The sequence below is a fragment of the Pelodiscus sinensis genome, chromosome 3 (assembly GCF_052426305.1).
Source record: "Pelodiscus sinensis isolate ZL-2025 chromosome 3, ASM5242630v1, whole genome shotgun sequence".
NCBI lineage: Eukaryota > Metazoa > Chordata > Testudines > Trionychidae > Pelodiscus > Pelodiscus sinensis.
Window position 1 is genome coordinate 171,977,242 of NC_143054.1, and position 21,233 is coordinate 171,998,474.

The window sequence follows — 21,233 nt, forward strand, 5'->3', positions numbered from 1 at the left end:
TTCCTGAAAAATAAGGGTTTTCTTTGTGCACGGCTACATTACACTGAAACCTCCACTTAAAGACAATCTTTAGCATGGAATTCTGTTTCTTAAAGGGCCAATTTAAAATGTCTGCAAGGATTCAAATACACTCCTGTTTGACTTTTAGTAAAAGCCAACTTCTACTAGGCCACTGACATAGTTCGTTCCTTGGGTTGCCAGTTAACACAGATTTCACTGTATTTAGTTTTGAACAACTATGATTGTTATTAGATTGTAGATCTATACAGCAAAGTGGTAAATACAACTATAGAAAGATAAATGTCTATATCCTTAAGAAAACACCTTGAATTAGCAAATATAATTTAACTAAGAGTTTTTAATTGGAGCTGGGCAAAACTATTGCAGAACATATTCATGTTACAACATACACAGGGAGATGAACTTTTAGATCACTTTGCTGTGGATATTATTCTTTTTCTAGTAATAATTGTTCTTGCCATCAGCCTGCTACAGATACACCGTACAAGAGGTCCCAATCCTGCAATGCTTAATCACACAAGTAACCTTGCATTCCAATGACTCTAATGGGATTAATGGCACAAATAGAGTCTACTTGCATGAGGACAGGTTGTTGGATCTGATTACTGCCTATATGGCAAATATTAAGGTTTTAACCAAGCCAAAGGGCACAGCATTGGGAAACTGCATCACTGGACGATGAGTTTTTGGACCACATTCATAGCTACACCCTTTCAGCATCTGTATCATATTCCCCTAGCTTGACTGTCCGCTCACTAGAAAGGTGGGAGGCAGTACGCATTGCCCCATCTATTTCTCAACAACATTGTGGCAATATGCATCTCTGGCAGAATTATGAAGGGGGTAGCTCCTGCAATCCCCTGAATACAAGAACTGAGAGTATGAGGTGATGGGCAATGGAGTAGGAGCTTCCCTTGTGTTCTTCCTCTTCCTATACATCAATGTGTTCTAGCCAATCACAATCTGGCCCTAAGAAATTTGCATCTACACACATCTGTGGAATTAACTAACTGAGTCAATATAAAAGTACCCATTAGAATTAATTAATAAGAGTAGTCAAACCGGATTACAAGTGAAATCTTGTTTTTAATATGAGCCTTTCTTTATACACACCATTAAAATGAAGCAGTTCTAGCCAAATTATATGCTCTAGCAAAATTTTGTGTCAAACATGAACATATATCATATATGTGTCAGCATTTAGCTTACAGCCGTTGCCCTTCCTAAATACTCAGAACACTTTGGCAAAGAGCCACGATGCCAGGTTGATGGATCAATAGCTAGCATTACGAGCATAACCGTATATATCCATCATTAAGCCCTACTATTTGCCCTACAGCATGTGCATATTCAACTAGTGCCAAAACACAAAGTCACTCTTCCCTGTGTACACAAGGTCATCAGTGTAAGTAACTGATAAATCCACACTCACAGTAACCTCTGTGTTAAAGATCTTTAGCCCTGATCCCATTTTTCTTTAAATCAATGTCAAAATTCATGGGAAACAGGTTTTCAGTATTAATGAATGAGCCTTACACTTGTGGAAAGAGAATGTGATGATGGATGTATTAAAATAATATATATTCCCATTGGTACATGCATCTCTAGGGTGTTTTTCTCTATGTAATGTTTCTGAAAAAATTAAAAAGATATCCAGGACTTATCAAGATCATTCCTTAGACCATATAATGGGGTCTATAATTTTGTGAAAGGATTCCTAACATCTTGAAAGGTGAGGACAAAGTTAAATTATCTTTATAGGCTAAAGATGAGCAAACTTGCCTCCTGTTTCTCTCTCCACACTGCACAGTCTTTTGCTATTTTTTTTTTTTAGGTTACATCTAGACTGCAGTCTTCTTTTGGAAGAAGCTTTTCCAGAAGAGATATTCCACAAAAACTTCTTTCAAATGAGAGCATCCACACAGCAAAAGCGCAACAAAAAAGTGATCTGCTTTTTTGAAAGGTAGCGTCCACATGGATTGGACTATATCTCGCATTTAAGTCATGATTACTTTGGATGGAGTGACCACCAAGGCACCTGTGCTTTTTCCTGTAGGCCTCTCCTTTTGAAAAAACACTCTTCTGCATCCACACACATCTTTTTCTGAAAAAGCTTTTTGGAAAAAGGCTTCTTCCTCACAGAATGAGATTTACCACTATTGGAAAAAACCCTCCGTTCTTTCGACTTTCTGTCAAAAGAACGCAATAGCACTGTGGACGTAAGTATTGTTTTTCCATGAAAACTGATGTTTTTCCGGGAAAACTCTGCATTTTAAACATACCCTAAGTTTTGTAACAAACCTCTTTCATATTCACCAAAGGATGGCCTCCCACCTTCATTCATCCCCTAGTCTAATGCATGGCATGAGGAGAGTCACTTACAGAGCCAAATTCTTTCTGCCCAATCTCCCTCTGCAGATATGTGTTCCTACATGACCTAGTGTATGGTCCATCCTAGCTAGCCCTCTTCTTAGCAGCCACACGCCTACACCATACTCCCACTGAAGTTCTTATATAAAATATCTGTGGTGGCTGCTGAGTTTGCTGCAAAATTATATAGCCTGTATATAAAGACATATTTGTCATACTGCTCTCCTACCTGCCACTGTGTCCCTTAGAGAACTTGCTACATTTAGGAAAATGACAAGTCCTGATGATACTGTAGGATTAGTCAAACCTTTGAAATTATTAATTTATTGTTGATTGACAGACTATACTGCAGTTGAGAGAAGAACGCATTATACTTTATGAGAACAATACACTGAAAAAACTGAAGCACACAATGAGACAGGATTTTTTCCTGTCTTTTTTTCCCAAATCCTTAAAAGTTGCAAACTAACTCCAACATGAAAAAAAAACTTGGACAGCCGTTTACTAAATCCTGCCAGACCTTTGGCAGCTGTTAACATTCCTAGGGGTGGTGGGAGAGTGAACAAAGCTATTGGCAAAGGGGCTTCAGGCTGGAAAATCCCTTCAAGCAAGCAACCATGACAGGGTGAATCCAAACATAAAATGTTGTCATAATATTTAAAACAGCACAATGTTATATTCCAATAAAAATCTTCCTTCAGCAGCTACCACAGAGAGGCAGACTTTCTTTCACACACTATGTACTTATCACTAGTTATTAATATCTGGCTGAATAGATATCTCCCTTTGTACTGATAATATTTATCTGCCTCAATGGAATCAGGTGGTAAATTCATAAACCACAGATCACAGTGTCCACTGCTCAGACTACAATGTCCCCTTCCTTGAAACAATCATAGAATCATAGAATAATAGGACTGGAAGGGACCTCGAGAGGTCATCGAGTCCAGCCCCCCGCCCTCAAGGCAGGACCAAGCTCCGTCTACACCATCCCTGACAGATGTCTATCTAACCTGTTCTTAAATATCTCCAGAGAGGGAGAGTCCACCACCTCCCTTGGCAATTTATTCCAATATTTGACCACTCTGACAGTTAGGAATTTTTTCCTAATGTCCAATCTAAACCTCCCCTGCTGCACTTTAAGCCCATTACTCCTTGTCCTGTCCTCAGTAACCAAGAGGAACAAATTTTCTCCTTCCTCCTTGTGACACCCTTTTAGATATTTGAAAACCGCTATCATGTCCCCCCTTAATCTTCTTTTTTCCAAACTAAACAAGCCCAGTTCATGAAGCCTGGCTTCATAGGTCATGTTCTCTAAACCTTTAATCATTCTTGTCGCTCTTCTCTGTACCCTTTCCAATTTCTCCACATCTTTCTTGAAATGTGGCACCCAGAACTGGACACAGTACTCTAGCTAAGGCCTAACTAGTGCAGAGTAGAGCGGCAGAATGACTTCACGAGTTTTGCTTACAACACACCTGTTGATACAACCTAGAATCATATTTGCTTTTTTTGCAACAGCATCACACTGTTGACTCATATTCAACTTGTGGTCCACTATGACCCCTAGATCCCTTTCCGCCATGCTCCTTCCTAGACAGTCGCTTCCCATCTTGTATGTATTGAACTGATTGTTCCTTCCTAAGTGGAGCACTTTGTATTTCTCTTTATTAAACCTCATCCTGTTTACCTCTGACCATTTCTCCAACTTGCTAAGGTCATTTTGAATTATGTCCCTATCCTCCAAAGAAGTTGCAACCCCACCCAGTTTGGTATCATCTGCAAACTTAATAAGCGTACTCTCTATCCCAATATCTACATCATTGATGAAGATATTGAACAGTACGGGTCCTAAAACAGACCCTTGCGGAACTCCACTTGTTATCCTGCTTGCGGAACTCCACTTGTTATCCCTTTCCAGCAGGATTTAGCACCGTTAACAACAACTCTCTGACTATGGTTATCCAGCCAATTATGCACCCACCTTATCGTGGCCCTATCTAAGTTATATTTGCCTAGTTTATCAATAAGAATATCATGCGAGACCATATCAAATGCCTTACTAAAGTCTAGGTATATGACATCCACCGCTTCTCCCTTATCCACAAGGCTTGTTATCCTATCAAAGAAAGCTATCAGATTAGTTTGGCATGACTTGTTCTTCACAAACCCATGCTGGCTATTCCCTATCACTTTATTAAAGGTACAAAATGGTACCATTTAACAATGGTATAAAACAAGGTGCTTGGGGCCTTAAATTAATAAGTAACAGATAATGATGAATAATAATTAAATCGTGCTATAGAATACACCAAGCACACTTAAAAAGTTACTTTCTGCTCTGGAGATATTCCTTTTACTTAAAATGGGGACTATCATGAAAATATTTCTATATTTCAATAGACATTTTAAGCACACCTATTGCACCTCATTTTATTTGGAAATCTACTTGATCTAGACATCCAAGATTAATGATAGTCATTCACATTATTATTACAAACCGTTAGGAGGTGCTTGTGCCCAAATAACTAGGTGCTCTTTACATGGTTTAAGACTGGCTAAAATGAGACATTTCAGCAACAGGAAGTATATAGTCTAGCCCCAGGATTTTCAGTAGCAGTCAATTACCCAATTCTGAGAGCCAGAAATCTGCAATTATATTAGCTGCAATGTATAGATAGTTAGATATATTGGTTAATTATGATGCTGGCATGTGACTCAGAGATGTTTTGGGCTACGTAGGGCTGAAAAAGGACCTCAACAGGTCATCTTCTCCAATCCCTTGCATTCAATATCTAAATACTGATCATCCATGAAAGGTGTTTCTCTGCTCTTAAAATCTTCAATGATGGAGATTCAACAATCTCTGAAGGCAATTTATTCCAGTGGCAAACCACTGATGAAAATGTTAAACAAAACTGTATTGAGAACTAATTCCTATGGGACCCCACTTCCATCTTGACTATGAACCACCAACAGCCAGTCTCTAAGAACAGTTTTTCAACCAGTTATGCACCCACCTTATAGCGGTTCCATCATGGTTGTATTTCCTAGTTTTTTTATGAGAGGTCATGTCTTACTAAAGTCAAGATACGCTACATCTGCAGCTTCCCCTAATCCTTGCCTCTCCCCGCTCCACCCATAAGGCTTGTTACCCTGTCAAAGAAAGCCTTTAGGTTGGTTTGAAATGATTTGATCTCATGACAAATCCATGTTGGCTGATATTTATCACATGTACCTTTCTTTATTTAAACAGAAACTTTTAGCCTCTTAGTTATGGCAAGAGGGGAAGTTTTACAAAAAATACTGTAGAAGAACTCACCACTGAGTTCCTAACTACTAGCTTGCTGCTATCATACCAATTATATGTGCTGGTCTCTCAGGCTGGGCATCTTACAGAGCCTATGTATTGGCAAGGATAAGTCTCCACTTCTGTCAGAGTGCAGACACTGCCTCCTCTCATTCCACAGGGCTGTCCAGACATGTATCAGGCTCATCACATTCAGAGAGCGGCATGAATTGAAATGATGTCATCAGCTTATTAGGAATTCTGCCAAGTAAATGCTAATAGTATTTCTCACCCTTATATTCTTCCAGTAAGATGATACTACTGTTCAAAAATTATTATTAATTACTGTAAAAAATTATCACAACTGGAAAGATACAAAGTGTTAGTGGAAAGATAAGGGTGTTACATGTGGGCTGACACTGGTTCAAATTTAAAATCTGGGTGGATTCAAAGAATGCTTATCCAGCAGGAAGAAATGAATGATGTCTGGTTGCCAGAAAGAATAATCTACAGATCACCTGCCAGGCTATGGTATAATAATAGAATGCCCCGGCCACACACCTCCCAAATAAAAACGTGCCTGAGGAAATATACTAGCCAGGAAGGTTCTCAAAGTCTTGAACATAGCCAGGTCTCTCCCTGTTAAATATCAGCTTAAGATCAATCCACAACTCTGCTGGCAATCAGTGTAGAGGAATACAGGCTGCATGTAATATGATCATAGGCTGGCTGTTCAGTCCAGTGTGCTGCTGCATTCTGTACAAGCCGAAAGAGGCTTAGAAGCCTTTCTAAGAGGGAACTGATCTTTGTAACGATACGAGCACGTGCTGCTGTTCCAAACGACTATGGAGTAAGTAAGGATGTAGACTTTACAAGTTACGTCCCTAAAACACTGTCAAACAACATGCAGAACATGACTTCCCATGGAAATAGCACAGCTGAAAGAAAGCTGTGGTTCTTAATGTGGGAAACTACAAATTCCCCCCCTTGTACAGTGGTGACATTAAGAGGGAGAGAACATCTATCTAGTAGCAAGACTCCTTACTTGTCAAAGCAGATCTGAATATCCAGGATTCTACTACCATGGCCTTAAATTCAGACTTAAGTAAAATAATCGTTATGTTTTGATATTGCTGCTTTTTGTTGAGAACACTTTCAGTCTCAGTTATGTTAAAGATGCAAGAAACTCAGAGGGGAAAAAAAAGCTCGGTGACCTATCTCTAACTCAGGGCTACTCAACATCGAATCCGTGGCCTGTTTGTTTGCAGCTCATGGTGCAGTTTGGGTTTGTGCAGGGCTCAACATGGGGCTGGCGGGTGGGATCCTTTGAACATGGTCTCCACTGGGAACATGCTCCACAACGGCGATGCGTCTCCCAGGTGGGGTGAGCACTGAAAGACGCAAGCGGACAGGCTGGCTGGAACAGATGTGTACAGGGTGTTGGCATTTCTAGCCCGCAGAAAGGAGGTGCTGGGAGTGCCGGGGCATTGTGGGAAGTGCTGGCTGCTTAGCCTAGTGGGCAGAGCATGATAAGTGCTGACTGGCTCACACTGGCCACGTTTGGGTCTGGTGCTGTGGCTTAAGGCTTAATCTTTGTATCCATGCCTGTCAGTGTGAAATAAGCTATTTGCATATATTTCCATATATTTGCATGTTTACACAACCACACTTAAGTTGCAGCCCTCAGCATGTGCTGTATCATTGTGGCCCCTGGGGCTTCCAAAGTTGAGTAGCCCTGATCTAACTATTGATTTTTGTGATGTGATGCAAATGCATATTATATTTATAGTCACTGCTTAGGTGTGAGCATGCCCAATGCACTGGAGCTGGAATATGGCTGGGTACTGTCAGGCAATAGTGGTGATGCTCAGACTCTCCTGCCCTAGCCGGGCAGCATGGCCCTGAATTCTTCCTTTCCTTTGTACCAAATGTCAGAAGTCCAGATACCAATACAGAAGGGATGGCAGACTGGTCGTGGAATACACATCTGCATCACATCTCAAAGGACAACAGTTACAGTAGGTAACCACTTTCTAAGAGTAGATGCAATTGTATGTTCTACATAGGTGACTCACAAGCTATTCATAGAAGATGGGGCTTGGAGTTTATTTAAACAAATGTCTACTATAGAAATGCTACCTATATTGACTGAGCTCATTTGGAATCAGCTCATATCCTTTGGGGAGACGTAGCTGGGGATACTTCATATGCTATCATGATACAGGAAGCTATCCATCTGGACACAGACTCTGAAGAGACTGCGTGGCCCTTCGTTCAGCCTCCATAGGAGACTAGTAAACAAGATGAGTAATGGAATGCTATGGGGTCTTATCTAGCTGATAAGCTAAACACTGCCTGACATCCAGCGTGACACACATTCTCTAGGTGTTCAATGCTGCTTAGGGAAGGAAACTGGTCAATACACAGCTTGTTTCAAGTGTTATTGGGAAACCACTAAAGATAAAAAATCAGGGTGAGGCCATAGAGGTAGATTGTCTTTAGCTAACTGTGTGTAAAAGTGCTCCATCATCATGTCTGTAACTCCCTCCCTCTCCTTGAAGGGCAGAAAATTGTTGCTTAGACTATATTAAAGTTCCAGCCACTGGGACTCCTTTCAAGAGTCTTACTACCACCAACTATCCATAGCCGGGCAGATACAGTGCTGTAATTGCCTCTAAGTGACTCTCACTGAACTAAGCACAAGACCAGGAGACTGAGGAAGTAACAAGTTCTCCAGGATACCTTGGAAACAGTCCAGCTTTCGATGAAGTCTCCAGACTAATGCCCATATTAAGAAGCACTTGATTGAAGAGGTCACTCTGATGGAAGGCTTCTAACTAGGGGGTAGGACTTATCAGATTGCTGCAGAAAATTGCTCTTCTTCCTCGTCTAACCATGCAGCAACCTCACCATGTGAAACCGGGAGCAGAGCACTGGATACAAAACATGACCATGATGCTGAGTCAGGCAATCAGGAAGATGAGGAATGGGTGTGCAGGTTTGAACCAATATTCACTCGGTGACACTAATACCCAATAAGAATGAGCTTGGCATGGTCCAATTTCAGCATGAGAACGACGTGAAGGATGACCAGAATTGGTGGAAGGGAATAGAGGTGTTCCAATTTCTAGTTCATCCCAGACTGAGAGGCATTTGGGAACAAAGAGACAGCATTGGTGAACAGGTTGATTTATTGGGATGCCTCAAACTTGCAGATATGGACTCTATGATAGTGGGCTGCGGGGACCATTCGTGATCCAGTAAGAAAGTTCTGCTGAGGTGATCCACCAAGTGATTTTGGATTTCAGGCAAATGAGCAGCCATGGGCATGATGTTTTCCAAGATGCACAATTCTCAGAGACTGATTGCCTCCTGACACAGCACATAATTTCATCATAGTGGTATTGTTTGTATGAAAACCCCAAAGTCCCTGATGTGAAAAGTGTGACAGACACACTATGGATGGCACAAAGCTCCAGGAAACTCCAATATGGGGGAGACATCAGTGTCAAAGAGGAATGAATGGGGAAATCAGCACCAGTTATACTGAATTAGAGACACTCCCATTCACTACCGGGAGACAGGCTCGTACGAAACTCCATGAAGGAATCTGTCCCCAAAATAGCAATGTTGAGAAGGCCTTTGCTGCAGGGACTGGCATCAGCCTCGTTTCATAGTCTGAGGACTCAGTGTTGTGCGTTATGGTGCCAATGAGCCTGACATGGCCAGAAGGAGCCAAATGTACTACAAAGAGTGAGGCAGTAGAAGCCATGGCAGCAGCAAACTCTTGAATTAGTGAAGAGTCCGGAGGAGAGGAGAGGCTGCTTGCATAGACTGCCCCTCTGCATTCAGCAGGAGTTCTGGGGTTGGGGAGATTTTAACAAATCAGGTACCCACCTGCCAAGGAAAGCTGGTGCTGGTGATGTGAGCATTGAGGAGAAGGTGCTGACTCAGGTATGAGCGCAGATTCAGTTAGGCAACAGCCCAGACAACCCCATTACAGGGCTTGTGGTCAAGCAAACTCCACTAAGTCCTGTTGTGATGGTGCATCGGGGAGCCCCCGACTCTGCACCCTCATCTGCAGCCAGATGTGACCCTCCGCCAGCCAGTAGAGTAAAAGGGGTTTATTGCTTCTCCGAGATACAGCACTGCACAGGCTCGAAGTTGACGTAGGAGCCAGGGCAGACAGCCTTAGTCCTCTTGGGAGGAAGAGGTTCACAGGCTCTTGAACCCCCCGCCCCCATCTTGGACTTAGTCTGCTTTCTTCATGCTTACCCCAGCCAAGAATGCTCCTTCTCCCAGGCACCAGTCATTCACTCCCCCTGGACAACCACACCCCTTCCTTTGCTCAAGCTCCTTCCCCATGGCAGGTGTGAAGTGGCTGGACCATTGCCTTCGTGTCTTGGCTCAGGGGCCCCCATCCCCCACTGGGCCCTGCACAGACCACTGTGTCACATCTGTGGCATGCCTACCCACACAGGCTTCTCTCTTGGGCCTCCAGCCTGAGAGGCAGCCGTTCCGCATGCTAGTGAGTACTGGGGGAAGGTGTGTGTGTGGAGGGGGAAAAGGGGAGGCAAACCCTTGCTGCCCACAAGCATTCAGGGAGTTTTGCTTGGCCTTGGAGCTCTCTCAGAACCCCACACCCCCACCAAACCCCAGCACTCTGGGCAGCCTGGATCCCCCTTCTAGAGCCAGCACCCTATATCCCCTCAGCACTGTACTCCAGCCTGGAGACCCCTCTTCTACCCAAATTCCCTCCCAGAACATGCACCTCTCACTCCTTCCTGCTCTTAAATCCCTTGGTCCTGGCTCAGAACCCGCATCCTCTGCCCCAGCCCAGTGAAAGTGAGTGTGGGTACTGGAGATCAAGTGATGGAGAAAGGGGGGGAATGGAGTGGGTGGGGCCTCAGAGAAGGGGTTGGGTTTCAGGGAATGGGAAGGGTAGATCATAGGTTGCCCTGACATTTAAAAAGTGCTCTTGGACATAAAAAGGGTGGAGACCACTGAATAACAGATCATCAATGCACTGTTATTGCATGCATGCATGGAAGATGGTCTTATCATCAGACTGTTAGCAATTTTATGAAATAATGCAACTCATTAATTTAATAATGTTGCTCAAAGAGATTACAAGGAGATTTATAAAAGGGCAGGAATTTTAAATCAGTAGAAAAGAAACAAATGCTGAACTTCCAACACCTCCAAGAAAGACCTTTTCTGTGTATACACAATTAGCTTTTGTATCAGATGATAACTTCTGAGTTGAAAGAAAAAAAATGAGGCATGTCCAAAAAGCACCTCATTCTACTACTAATTTCTTGCTGCAAACCAGATTTACATTTAAAACCAGTTAAAGGCTGACCAGATAGTGAAAGATATTGAATGTCAAAAATAAAAAAGGAAATTGTGACAATTGTTAATCTATAGAAATGGACCCAAAACTAAAAAATTAAACATTGCTACCAAAAGTTATGGTCTATCATTAAACAATTTCTTGTGCCAATTCTTGCTGTATAAAAACTTACAGTGCACTTTCCATATCTGCTATACTTCCTTCCATTTTCTGTCACTATGTAGAGATAAATGAAGTTGTCATGGGATCCTACTGCAAGTAATGTGCCATCTATAAAAAAAAGTTCAAAAGAGAATGTAATAATATTTTTGTGATAATGAATGATTTCATATTTAATAACAATGCACTATTATTAACCATGTAATTGTGCATGTGCAAGAACCCAAGGATATGTAATTAACTGTACTACTTTCCAATTGGTTTCTTACTTTTCTCCTCTTTAATGGTGGTTGTGATTGTGGAGTAAGTGAGTTTGCTTCCCACTATGTCTTAGATAAACAGGGCTACCATTGGACAGGGAAATAGTCTAGTTAATTAATCCTCACGATTGTGCTGGATGTCTGAAAATAGCTGACAACGTTATCTCCACAGATCAGGGTTTTTTAAAAACCTAAACTTATTACAAATAAACCAATGTTAATTACATACCAACCAAAGGCTAACTACACAACAGCTTCAACAAAGTCATCCTAGCACAGTATTTAAACTTTCTAACAATAATAAAGGTCCATTAACCATTTCACTGCCTAGGAACATGATCAAACTCCTCTATAACACCAATGAATGTTAGTGCTCTGAAATGAAATGCTGTTGTCAGTAAATAGGGCAGCAGTAGAGGAAAGTTTTGCCCAATTTACTTGACACATTATGAAACAGCAAACATGAAACAGGCTTGCAAGACTTCTCTTCCATCCAGCCAGAAGAGAGAATTAAACTACAGCCTATTTTGTCAGACTCTCATAAGATGACGTTGGGTTTTATTCAATGAGAGGGTACCTTTCCACATAGTCTTCAAATGAATAATTTAATAGCAAATGCCCTTTAGTTTGAGAGAGACAGAAAGCAAGAGGCCTGAATTTAACTTTGTTTTACACTAACACATTTTAAAAGTTAACTAAAAATAATTATAATAAAAACTTTTAGATCTTAAAAAATCCAAAGTTACAAATACATCTTAAAATCAAGCTTTCCTTGCTTCATTTAGTTTCTACCTCCTCAGTTTAGTTATAAAAGTCCTCTGAAAGAAATGATGACACCACATCATAACCATATATATCTATACGAGGTGGTGCTGTGTGAGGCAACAACGATGTTTGCAGAGATAGAACAGCAAATATAAAACAGTGAATTGCAGGCAAAATGCAAACAAATCTGTAATTGTTAATTTACACATATATTTTGTTAATGAGCTTAAACAATTGTGGAAAAGCTCTCTTGTTCCCAGGAGTGGCCCGAGGCCGGCTGCAGCAGCTGGCACCCCAGGCGGAATGCGCGATCGGCACCCCCACCTGCACGGCCGTCAATGGCCGTGACGTAATCATCGGGCGCCCAGGCACCCTGTGATGTCATCATCAGGTGCCCCGTTGAAGGCTCACGGGCCTTCACATAGGCCATCCCTGCTTGTTCCCTATTAATGGAGGGCAATTTGATGCACGTGTAACACAAATAGCTCAACAGCTCTGGAGAAATCTAGCAAAAATATCTATTTTATTTGAATTAAAACATGCAATGATGATGAGATTCCCAGAATATACAGAAGTTTGCCTACCTACTGAGTAGCGCATCACTGAAAGCTGTTCATTACCATCAGTGTGTATTGAAACCAGATCTCTTGTTTCTGCATCCAAAACAAACCACCTGTTAAGAACAGAGTTTTACTGTTACTTCTGTTTAAACAAAACCTAAAAATATTAAAGCTAATGATCACGGAATTCTATCTCATTGCTTATTAGCGTCCTATGCTTTCAATGTCCATATTAAGTTGTTTTGATTAAACATTTTCTCTTTGGTTTCTGGGTTTACAAATTGATAAGTATCCATCACTGGAATATATAAGCATGCCAAAACACCACTATACAGGTTGGACCTCTCTGGTCCCGCACCCTCAGGGCCTGACTGGTCCCTAACAAGGAAATTTGCTGCACTAGGGGAAGTCCCCTGCCACACTGTCCCTCCCTACTTTCAGCTCCAGCTGCCCTCCCTGAAAGGCTGCTGTGGTCCTGGCAGGCAGGGCTGCTGCGGTCCTGGCCCTGCTACCGCGCCTGCTGCAGCCCCAGCAGCACTACTGGGGCTCTGACCCTGGTCCCCAGCCCTGCCGGGTTCCTAGCTGCCAGCCCTCTTGCCACTGGGGCTCCCAGCCAGGACTTCTTGGGTCCAGGAACATCTGTAGTCCTACTGGATATTGCCGGACCAAAGCCTTTGACTTGGTTGGTCCAACCTGTATATGTGTATATACACATACACACATTCTTGAATACTAGAGTAGTTATAAGTATATCATGTAATGTATACAATTCATATGCTGGTGGAATGTGATGTGTTTGTAGAAGGTCCCTGTTAGAGCCCATTATGCAGCTTCAATTATAACCTCACATTTTCACATAATTTCTGAAAAAGTCACATTTGGGCCTGAAATTTTCCATCGTTGCTCTTTACCTGCAGATGAATTCTTCTGGAAAGTTTAAACAAAATATCTGCTCTAATTTTTTAGTTCATACTTTTCTCCTTTTAGAAAAAAAAGTAGATAAAGCTACAGCTGAAGTTTGAAACTAGTGGTTTTTTTGCTTATTTAGAAAAAGTGACTTTGATTTAAAAACTTGCATTGAACTGTGCATATACAATGGAGGTGAGTAAGGAGCAGGGAGAAAAGCAATCTGCAAGTACCCATTTGAGGAAGAAAGTGAATTCTGATTTGGTATTTTCTGCAATCCTTCATCTTTACTTTCTGTGAACAATTACATTTTCAAATAGAAAAAATGCACTATTAACCCTGTGTAGGTTAACTATATAAATTACCTGGCATTTCTGCTGTTCCAAGATTAGGTGAACCATGTAACTAATTAAATACAGCACAAATTGAATTGTACAAGTATAATTGACTATACTCTTCAAAATCCATGACGTGTTAATTAGTTTTGTAAAAAACATAAATTACAGGGTGAGGTGCAAACCTTATTTTCTATTGTGATATTCTACATTAGATATTTGAATAATCTGTAGACCAAGAACATAAGAACAGCCGTACTGGGTCAGACCAAAGGTCCATCTAGCCCAGTAGCCTGTCTGCCGACAGTGGCCAGCACCAGGTGCCCCAGAGAGGGTGGACCGAAGACAATGATCAAGCGATTTGTCTCCTGCCATCCTTCTCCAGCCTCTGACAAACAGAGGCCAGGAACACTATTTCTATCCCCTTGCTAATAGCCTTTTATGGACCTAACCTCCATGAAATTATCTAGCTTCTCCTTAAACTCTGTTATAGTCCTAGCCTTCACAGCCTCCTCTGGCAAGGAGTTCCACAGGTTGACTACATGCTATATGAAGAAGAACTTTCTTTTATTAGTTTTAAACCTGCTACCCATTAAAGATTATTCAGCAGAGCAGTTCAGAAAGAATGAGGATTTTCATTGCAAACTTGTACTGAACTCAATTTTAAAAGAAAAAAAACATACATTATTACTGTAAATAATCTGGTCTACTCTAGTACTGAGCATGCACAATAGAAAATTGTCCACAGTTTGACACAAAGACATAGACACTGCATGCCAGTATGAAGCAAGGTAGATGATTCTAGGAAATTAGGAAGTATTGCTTACAGATGAATTTGTCTACAGCAAGGAACTTAAAGGGCCTGTTAACCAAGAGCTGTTCTTGATTGTAGGCATAGCCCTGAGCAAAGGGTGGGTGTGTAAGCTGCACTACTCTAGTGGTCCCAACAACCACTGTGATTGAGAGATGTACCTCTTTGCTTTCACCCTTCCAAAAACAGAAGGGATGGACACTTCAGCTTTTTTAATAGTTTTTTTTAATAGAAAAAAACCCCACCCTTACACATTCAAGTTTTGACTCCTTGGAAGATTCTATGGCTATTGGAGAATAAATGAAATTAGGGCATCTCAAGCAAGTGAAAGATGAGCAACTGTGAAAGGAAGAGATTTTTTAATGTGTTTTTCATGAGAGCCCAATTCACTTCCATGCCTAAGTGAAATTAGGGGGAAAGAATGTCCTAGGCTATGTCTAGACTGCAGCGCGTATCCACTTCGCCGAAAAAAATTTCAGAAAAGTGGACATACTCTTTCGCCGTCCCTGTAAGCCTCATTCTAGGAGGCATGAGGGATGTGTCGAAAAAGCAGGTTTTTCTGAAATTTGGCAGCGTGTAGATGTGCCAAATTTCAGAAAAGCCTCTTCTGACAGAAAAGCAGAAAAAGATATGCAAATTGCAGTTTGCAATTTGCGTATCTTTTTCTGACTTACCTTTGTAGTCTAGACATAGCCTTATCTTACCCCACCTTTTCAATTAATGTATGGCAGATCATAACACTCACGTTTTACATCTCCCAAGAAGGGCTTCTCAAAGCCAGGAAAAATGAGACTTGACAATCCAAATATTTCAACAGTAATAAAAAAAACTGAAAAAAGGTTAATCTCTTGCAAACCCTATCCACCACTTTTCAAACCGCCTAGTTTCACACACATAATAAGGAAGGAAAAAAGGGCTTAAAACCCAGTATTTCAAATGCCTTTACAGATCACTTCTGCAATTCAGGAAAACATTATCCCTTTTTCCTTTTGCCTCATCATAAAAACCCCAAATATACTTACCTTCCTGAGTGCGTTCCTATTGCTACCACTGTTCCACTTGGATGGAAATCAGCACAGTGCCCTGGTTCCTGTAAGAGAAAGGCGTAGTTTTATGATTAATGTCAAATGTATTAATATTCACAACATTCGCTACATTCAAGCAATGTTAAAAGGTCTCATATTAGCTGACAAAAGAACGAAAGTGAAGTCAGTTCTGAAAGGCCAGGTTTAACTCACAACATAGGTTTTTTTATCATCACAGTATTCATTATTCATATATTGCCACATGAATTTCAAGCAAATGACAAGGCAAAGTTTTTACCACTAAACTTACAATTACCGGAGTAATATGGCAAGATAAATCAGTATATTATGTACAAATAGAGAAAAAAGGGGAAACTGCTAAAGCAGAGCATTCCAAATTCTGATTTTTTCCCCACTATTCTAGTTCATTACAAAGATTATTCCTGGTTACCATCACTGAGTAGTGTCATTATATAATGGAGAACAATGCTTAATAAATTTGTTATTTTTAACAGTCTGATGGAGACTTTTATAAGAACAGAACCTTTTACACAATTCTATTTTTTTGAAGAAAGCACGGAACTTTTTTTTTTAAAAGACAAGACAAAATAAAACAAGAAAAATAAAGCATCAGTTAAACAAGTCATTCTCAGCCTTGTTCACAGAAATGTTATAAGATCCTCAACTTCCCTGTTTCTGTGAGTGTGTTTTGGTAGGAAATATTTCCACACAGTTACATTTCTATAGCACTTTGTGTACTATTAAAACTAATCAAGGTGCTAAGTATTACTGAGTTTCTTGAACTCACATTTATATTTTTCAGAGGTAAGAAGCTCATCATTTTAGTGTTATAGTTTCCCACATTTTGCTTGTCTGTGCAGGATATGCTATATATGTTAAAATAATATTTCAGAAGCATTTGAAATTAAGTACTTTCTCTCCAGTTGTTATTTTTAAACTCAATGACATTACTGAAAAAAGCTCACATACATCTAGCAGTCTGGTCCATTCTAATGTGTGGTCCACAGAGTTCCACATACAAACTTGCCTATCTTGAGCACATGTTAATAACAAATCTTTGAAAGGATGTGTTGCCAGACCCCAGAGTTCATCTGTATGACCCTGAAAAGGAAACACATTATTTAGTTAACATAGTTCCAAGAAATATACCAGTAAACCCCCTTCTGCTCTCAAAAAAAAATCTTGTGATTTAGGTCTTGAAAGAAAATACATACCAGGGGAAACATTTAAATCTGAAGTGAGAAAAATATTGTGCTCACCTGTACCTCTACTTGGAAACCATCATTAAATGTTCCCCGCAAAATAAAGTTTCGTGAAGTGCCAACTAAAAACTGATCTGCTTTTCCTTCTGCTACTGCTCTGATTGTCCCATATTGATCAGGAACCTAGGAAAACAAATTTCCGTAAAGGCATATCATCTTAACATATATAAATTTTTAATCTTTGAAGGATACAATTACTGTAGTTTATCATGAAGAAGTAATCAACAGGAGGTGCAGTTTCCAGTTAAAAAGGAATAATCCAACCTATTTAACAACAGGATAATGACCACATTCAGCAGCTGGGTTGACATATTCAAGCCTGAGTTCACAGATAACTTCCAAACTTAACTGCAATTCCATTTTATACACTTATTCTTTTTCTCACTAGAAATAATGATAAGGATCTGCCTGCACCTAAATTTGGGAGTACAACCACCACAACATTTAATGAAACCCATTAATGACTGCTTTTAAAGAACATCACCAAAAGAAGCCAGAAAGAGGAGGATGTTCACACTATGCTCTCAAAACCTGAAAGTCTGTGAATGTTAGAGTCATTGGAGACAAGGTGGGTGAAGTAATATCTTTTATTGAACAGAATTTTGTTGATTAGAGTAAACACCAACTGAGACTGAAATTTGTGTTACATTTGGTAATTTGAGCAATATCAATAATCGTCTCTCCACATTCCCTTTACTAATGTGCTGGGTACTCTAACATATAAGGTGTTTTGTGTTGAAAAGCCCTGCCAGCATCTTGACTTGAATAAATAGCTTTCTTAATGATGATTATTTTATTTTTATGGCTGTTGTTCAGATTAATAATTAGAAAAGGAACTCTCAGAATAGGGAAACATATAGTAAAGTAGAACAGCATTGTGTAATACAGGGCAAACAAACAGTAAATAAAAATGATTATAGGCCAGAGTAGTTGCTGTTCATCAAAAGTTAATAAAGTAAGGAAGCATTTGGTAGAAACTACACAATTTTTCTTTCAGATTTTCAGCTATTTATTCAAGATGCTGGCAGGATTTTTCAATACAAAACACCTTATATGTTTAGAGTACCCGGCATATTAGTAAAGGGAATGTAGAGAGACGATTATTGATATTGCTCAAATTACCAAGTGTAACATAAATTTCTGTCTCAGTTGGTGTTTACTTTTAGATACATTTGTTAAGATACTAATTAGCGTCATGGTACTTTAAAAAAAGACTGGGATTTACTAAATTCTGTGCTACATTTAATTTCCCAAAATCCTGTGAAATCATCATTGTGTTAAGCTGATACTGGTTCAAAAGAAAACATAGTACAAAGTATTAAGATAATGAATATCTAAAAGGAATAAATTATTCCTTTTAACTTTGTTGCTACAGAGTATCAGCATCAGGTTCTCAAACAAACTTTAAAATATAACAAGGTGAAATTTTTATTTTAGAGACATAACCATGATTCTCTTGGTTTTGTCATATACCAAAATTTTGTACATGCCATACTTTGAAATTGTAGTAACTAATTTTGATCAAGCAAATTACCGTTAAAGTAACTATGATGTTAAAAGCACTTCCTCACACCAACCACTATTTCTTAGGAACAGAATATTGCTGTATATTCTATAAGCAATTTATCATATGTAAAGGGACATTAGCTGACTAACAGTGTACAGGAAAGTGTGATGAGAGTATATCTCGATTACTTTGCTTTTGTCCAGAATCATATTTCTATCTCCAAAGGGATTATTTTGTTGTCAGGATTCTGGAAGTTGGATAGTGCTAAGATTTTTTTGGTAAAAGGATGAGTAAAATCTAAGTCAAGAAGGGCTCAGAGAAGACAATGGAAATTTCTTATCCTCCCCTCCTGATTAGTGCCTGTACCTCACTTATAATTAAATCTCAGTGTAGCTTTGTGTTAACATCTTTTATTTATATAATTTTTTAAATCTACTAAATGGAAAACAGCAAAAAGTAATGCAAAAATAATTCATAATTGTAACCCCAGACTCTGATGACCTATTTTTTCCCCTGGGTACATTATCTTGACTTAAGTATATGGGAAGGGGGAAAATTTGTGCTTCCTCTCTTACCTCTATTTCCCTTTCAGGGTTGAGATCATGATCCCAAAGAATGATTTTTCTGTCTTTCCCACCTCCAGTTAGCAGCATTCCATTCCTCATTTGACACAGTGTGAATACGCTTCCATCATGAGCTTTGATTTGTCTACTTATTTGATATACACCTACAATCATGAAAAAAAATATAATGAATGCTACTGATTTTTTTCCAGTTTGGATTTCACAAAACTTTTTTATTATGGAACAAGAACTAAGTGGCACTATAAAATACAAATTTTACTGGATGTCTGAGCCTGTTTCAATGAGTTCTACAAACAAAAGGTGGTAGCATTTTCTTACAGAAAAACAGATGATAAAACATCTGTATGATTATTTTGTGAGGTTGTTACTAAAATTTCTTTTAATTCGTTGCTATCTAAGGGAAAGCATTTGTCAAAAGGGGCAAGAGAAACTTCTAACAATTACTTCTGTGAACCAGAGAAGGAAAACATTTATCATGTTATCAAATGATTCTTTTGGCAAATGCACCCTTCAAAAATCCTTGATTTAGGTCTTATGAGAACAAAAGAAGTCAATCAATTATGGTGAGGTCTCCAGAGCACGTGACATGGCAATTGATGTTGGTACATCTAAAACTTTCTATGTACCAATTATGATTTAGTTTGAAATTCAATTAATAGGTGTTCCAAGCAAAGGAAGCAGAAAAGAGGAGAAATATCATTTTCCAGCGGTGCCTACATGCCTTCTTCAAACAAAAGAGAGTAAGAATTCACCGAAAATGGTAGGATGATTACTTTATAAATCAACTTTAGCAGCTATAGTTCACAACTTTTTCATGCGCAGTTTTATCTAATTTACTGAATTAAGATGATGACATTAATATGTAATAACAATACAGGCAGTCCCCGAGTTATGCGGATCCGACTTATGTCGGATCCGCACTTACGAACGGGGCTTTCTCGCCCCGGAGCTCGCAGGCAGCAGGACCGCCCAGAGCGCAGCGATCCCACCACCTCGACCTCCAGGGCGAGAAACGCTGCTCCGGGTGCCCTTGCTGGGGACCATCTCCAGCAGACCAGGGACACCTGGAGCAAAGCGGCAGCGGCAGCAGCAGCGGCAGCGGAGTCCCGCGCCTCTGAGGCTTTGCCAGAGCAAAGCCTCAGAGGCGCGGCACCACGCCGCTGCTGCCGCTTTGCTCCGGGTGTCTCTGGTCTGCTGGGGACCGTCTCCAGCAGGCCAGGGACACCCGGAGCAAAGCCGGGGAGGCGGAGGGGTTCCTGCGCCTCTAAGGCTTTGCCTGAGCAAAGCCTCAGAGGCGCGGCACCCCGCTGCTGCGGCTTTGCTCCCCGTGTCTCTGGTCTGTTGGGGGGGGGGTGGGGCAGCTAGTGCCCCCCCCCCAGCAGACCAGGGAGATGTGGAGCAAAGCCCCGGGCCTGTGGTAGAGCAGGTGGGGCGCTGCCGGTTGGTCCCGAAGCACCGCTCCTTGGCGCTACTGGACCAACCCGGCAGCACCCCAGCTGCTCTGCCCCAGGAGTCCTGATTCAGTCGCTGCTGATCAGTTTCAGCAGCGGCTGAATCAGAACACCTGGGGCAGAGCAGCTGGGGTGCTGCTGGGTTGGTCCATTAGCGCCGAGGAGCGGCGGCGCTACTGGACCAACCCAGCAGCACCCCAGCTGCTCTGCCCCAGGCATCCCCAAGTCAGCCGCTGCTGAAACTGACCAGTGGCTGACTACAGGAAGCCCCTGTCTGGGGCTTCCTGGAATCAGCCACTGATCAGTTTCAGCAGCAGCTGACTTGGGGATGCCTGGGATTCTTAAGTTGAATCTGTATGTAAGTCAGAACTGGCATCCAGATTCAGCCGCTGTCGAAGTGATCAGTTTCAGCAGCGGCTGAATCTGGACGCCAGTTCCGACGTACATACAGATTCAACTTAAGAACAAACCTACAGTCCCTATCTTGTACGTAACCCGGGGACTGCCTGTAGTTAAAATGTTCAGAATTGAGGCCAATTTTTTTTTTTAATGGG

At 40.8% G+C, this 21,233-nt stretch overlaps 1 protein-coding gene across 8 annotated transcripts in view; it reads right to left on the reverse strand.

Annotated features, from left to right (window-relative positions):
• EML4 (EMAP like 4) overlaps positions 1-21,233 on the reverse strand; it is a 261,344-nt gene that overhangs the window by 18,146 nt on the left and 221,965 nt on the right. For all 8 annotated transcript variants that reach the window (XM_006133977.5, XM_075925435.2, XM_006133978.5 and 5 more), the window contains 6 exons: positions 19,220-19,371; positions 17,135-17,260; positions 16,845-16,976; positions 15,852-15,919; positions 12,802-12,890; positions 11,206-11,303 (listed from right to left, as the gene is read on the reverse strand). In XM_006133977.5, the coding sequence (XP_006134039.1) occupies positions 11,206-11,303; positions 12,802-12,890; positions 15,852-15,919; positions 16,845-16,976; positions 17,135-17,260; positions 19,220-19,371 (665 nt within the window). The remainder of the gene's footprint in view (positions 1-11,205; positions 11,304-12,801; positions 12,891-15,851; positions 15,920-16,844; positions 16,977-17,134; positions 17,261-19,219; positions 19,372-21,233) is intronic.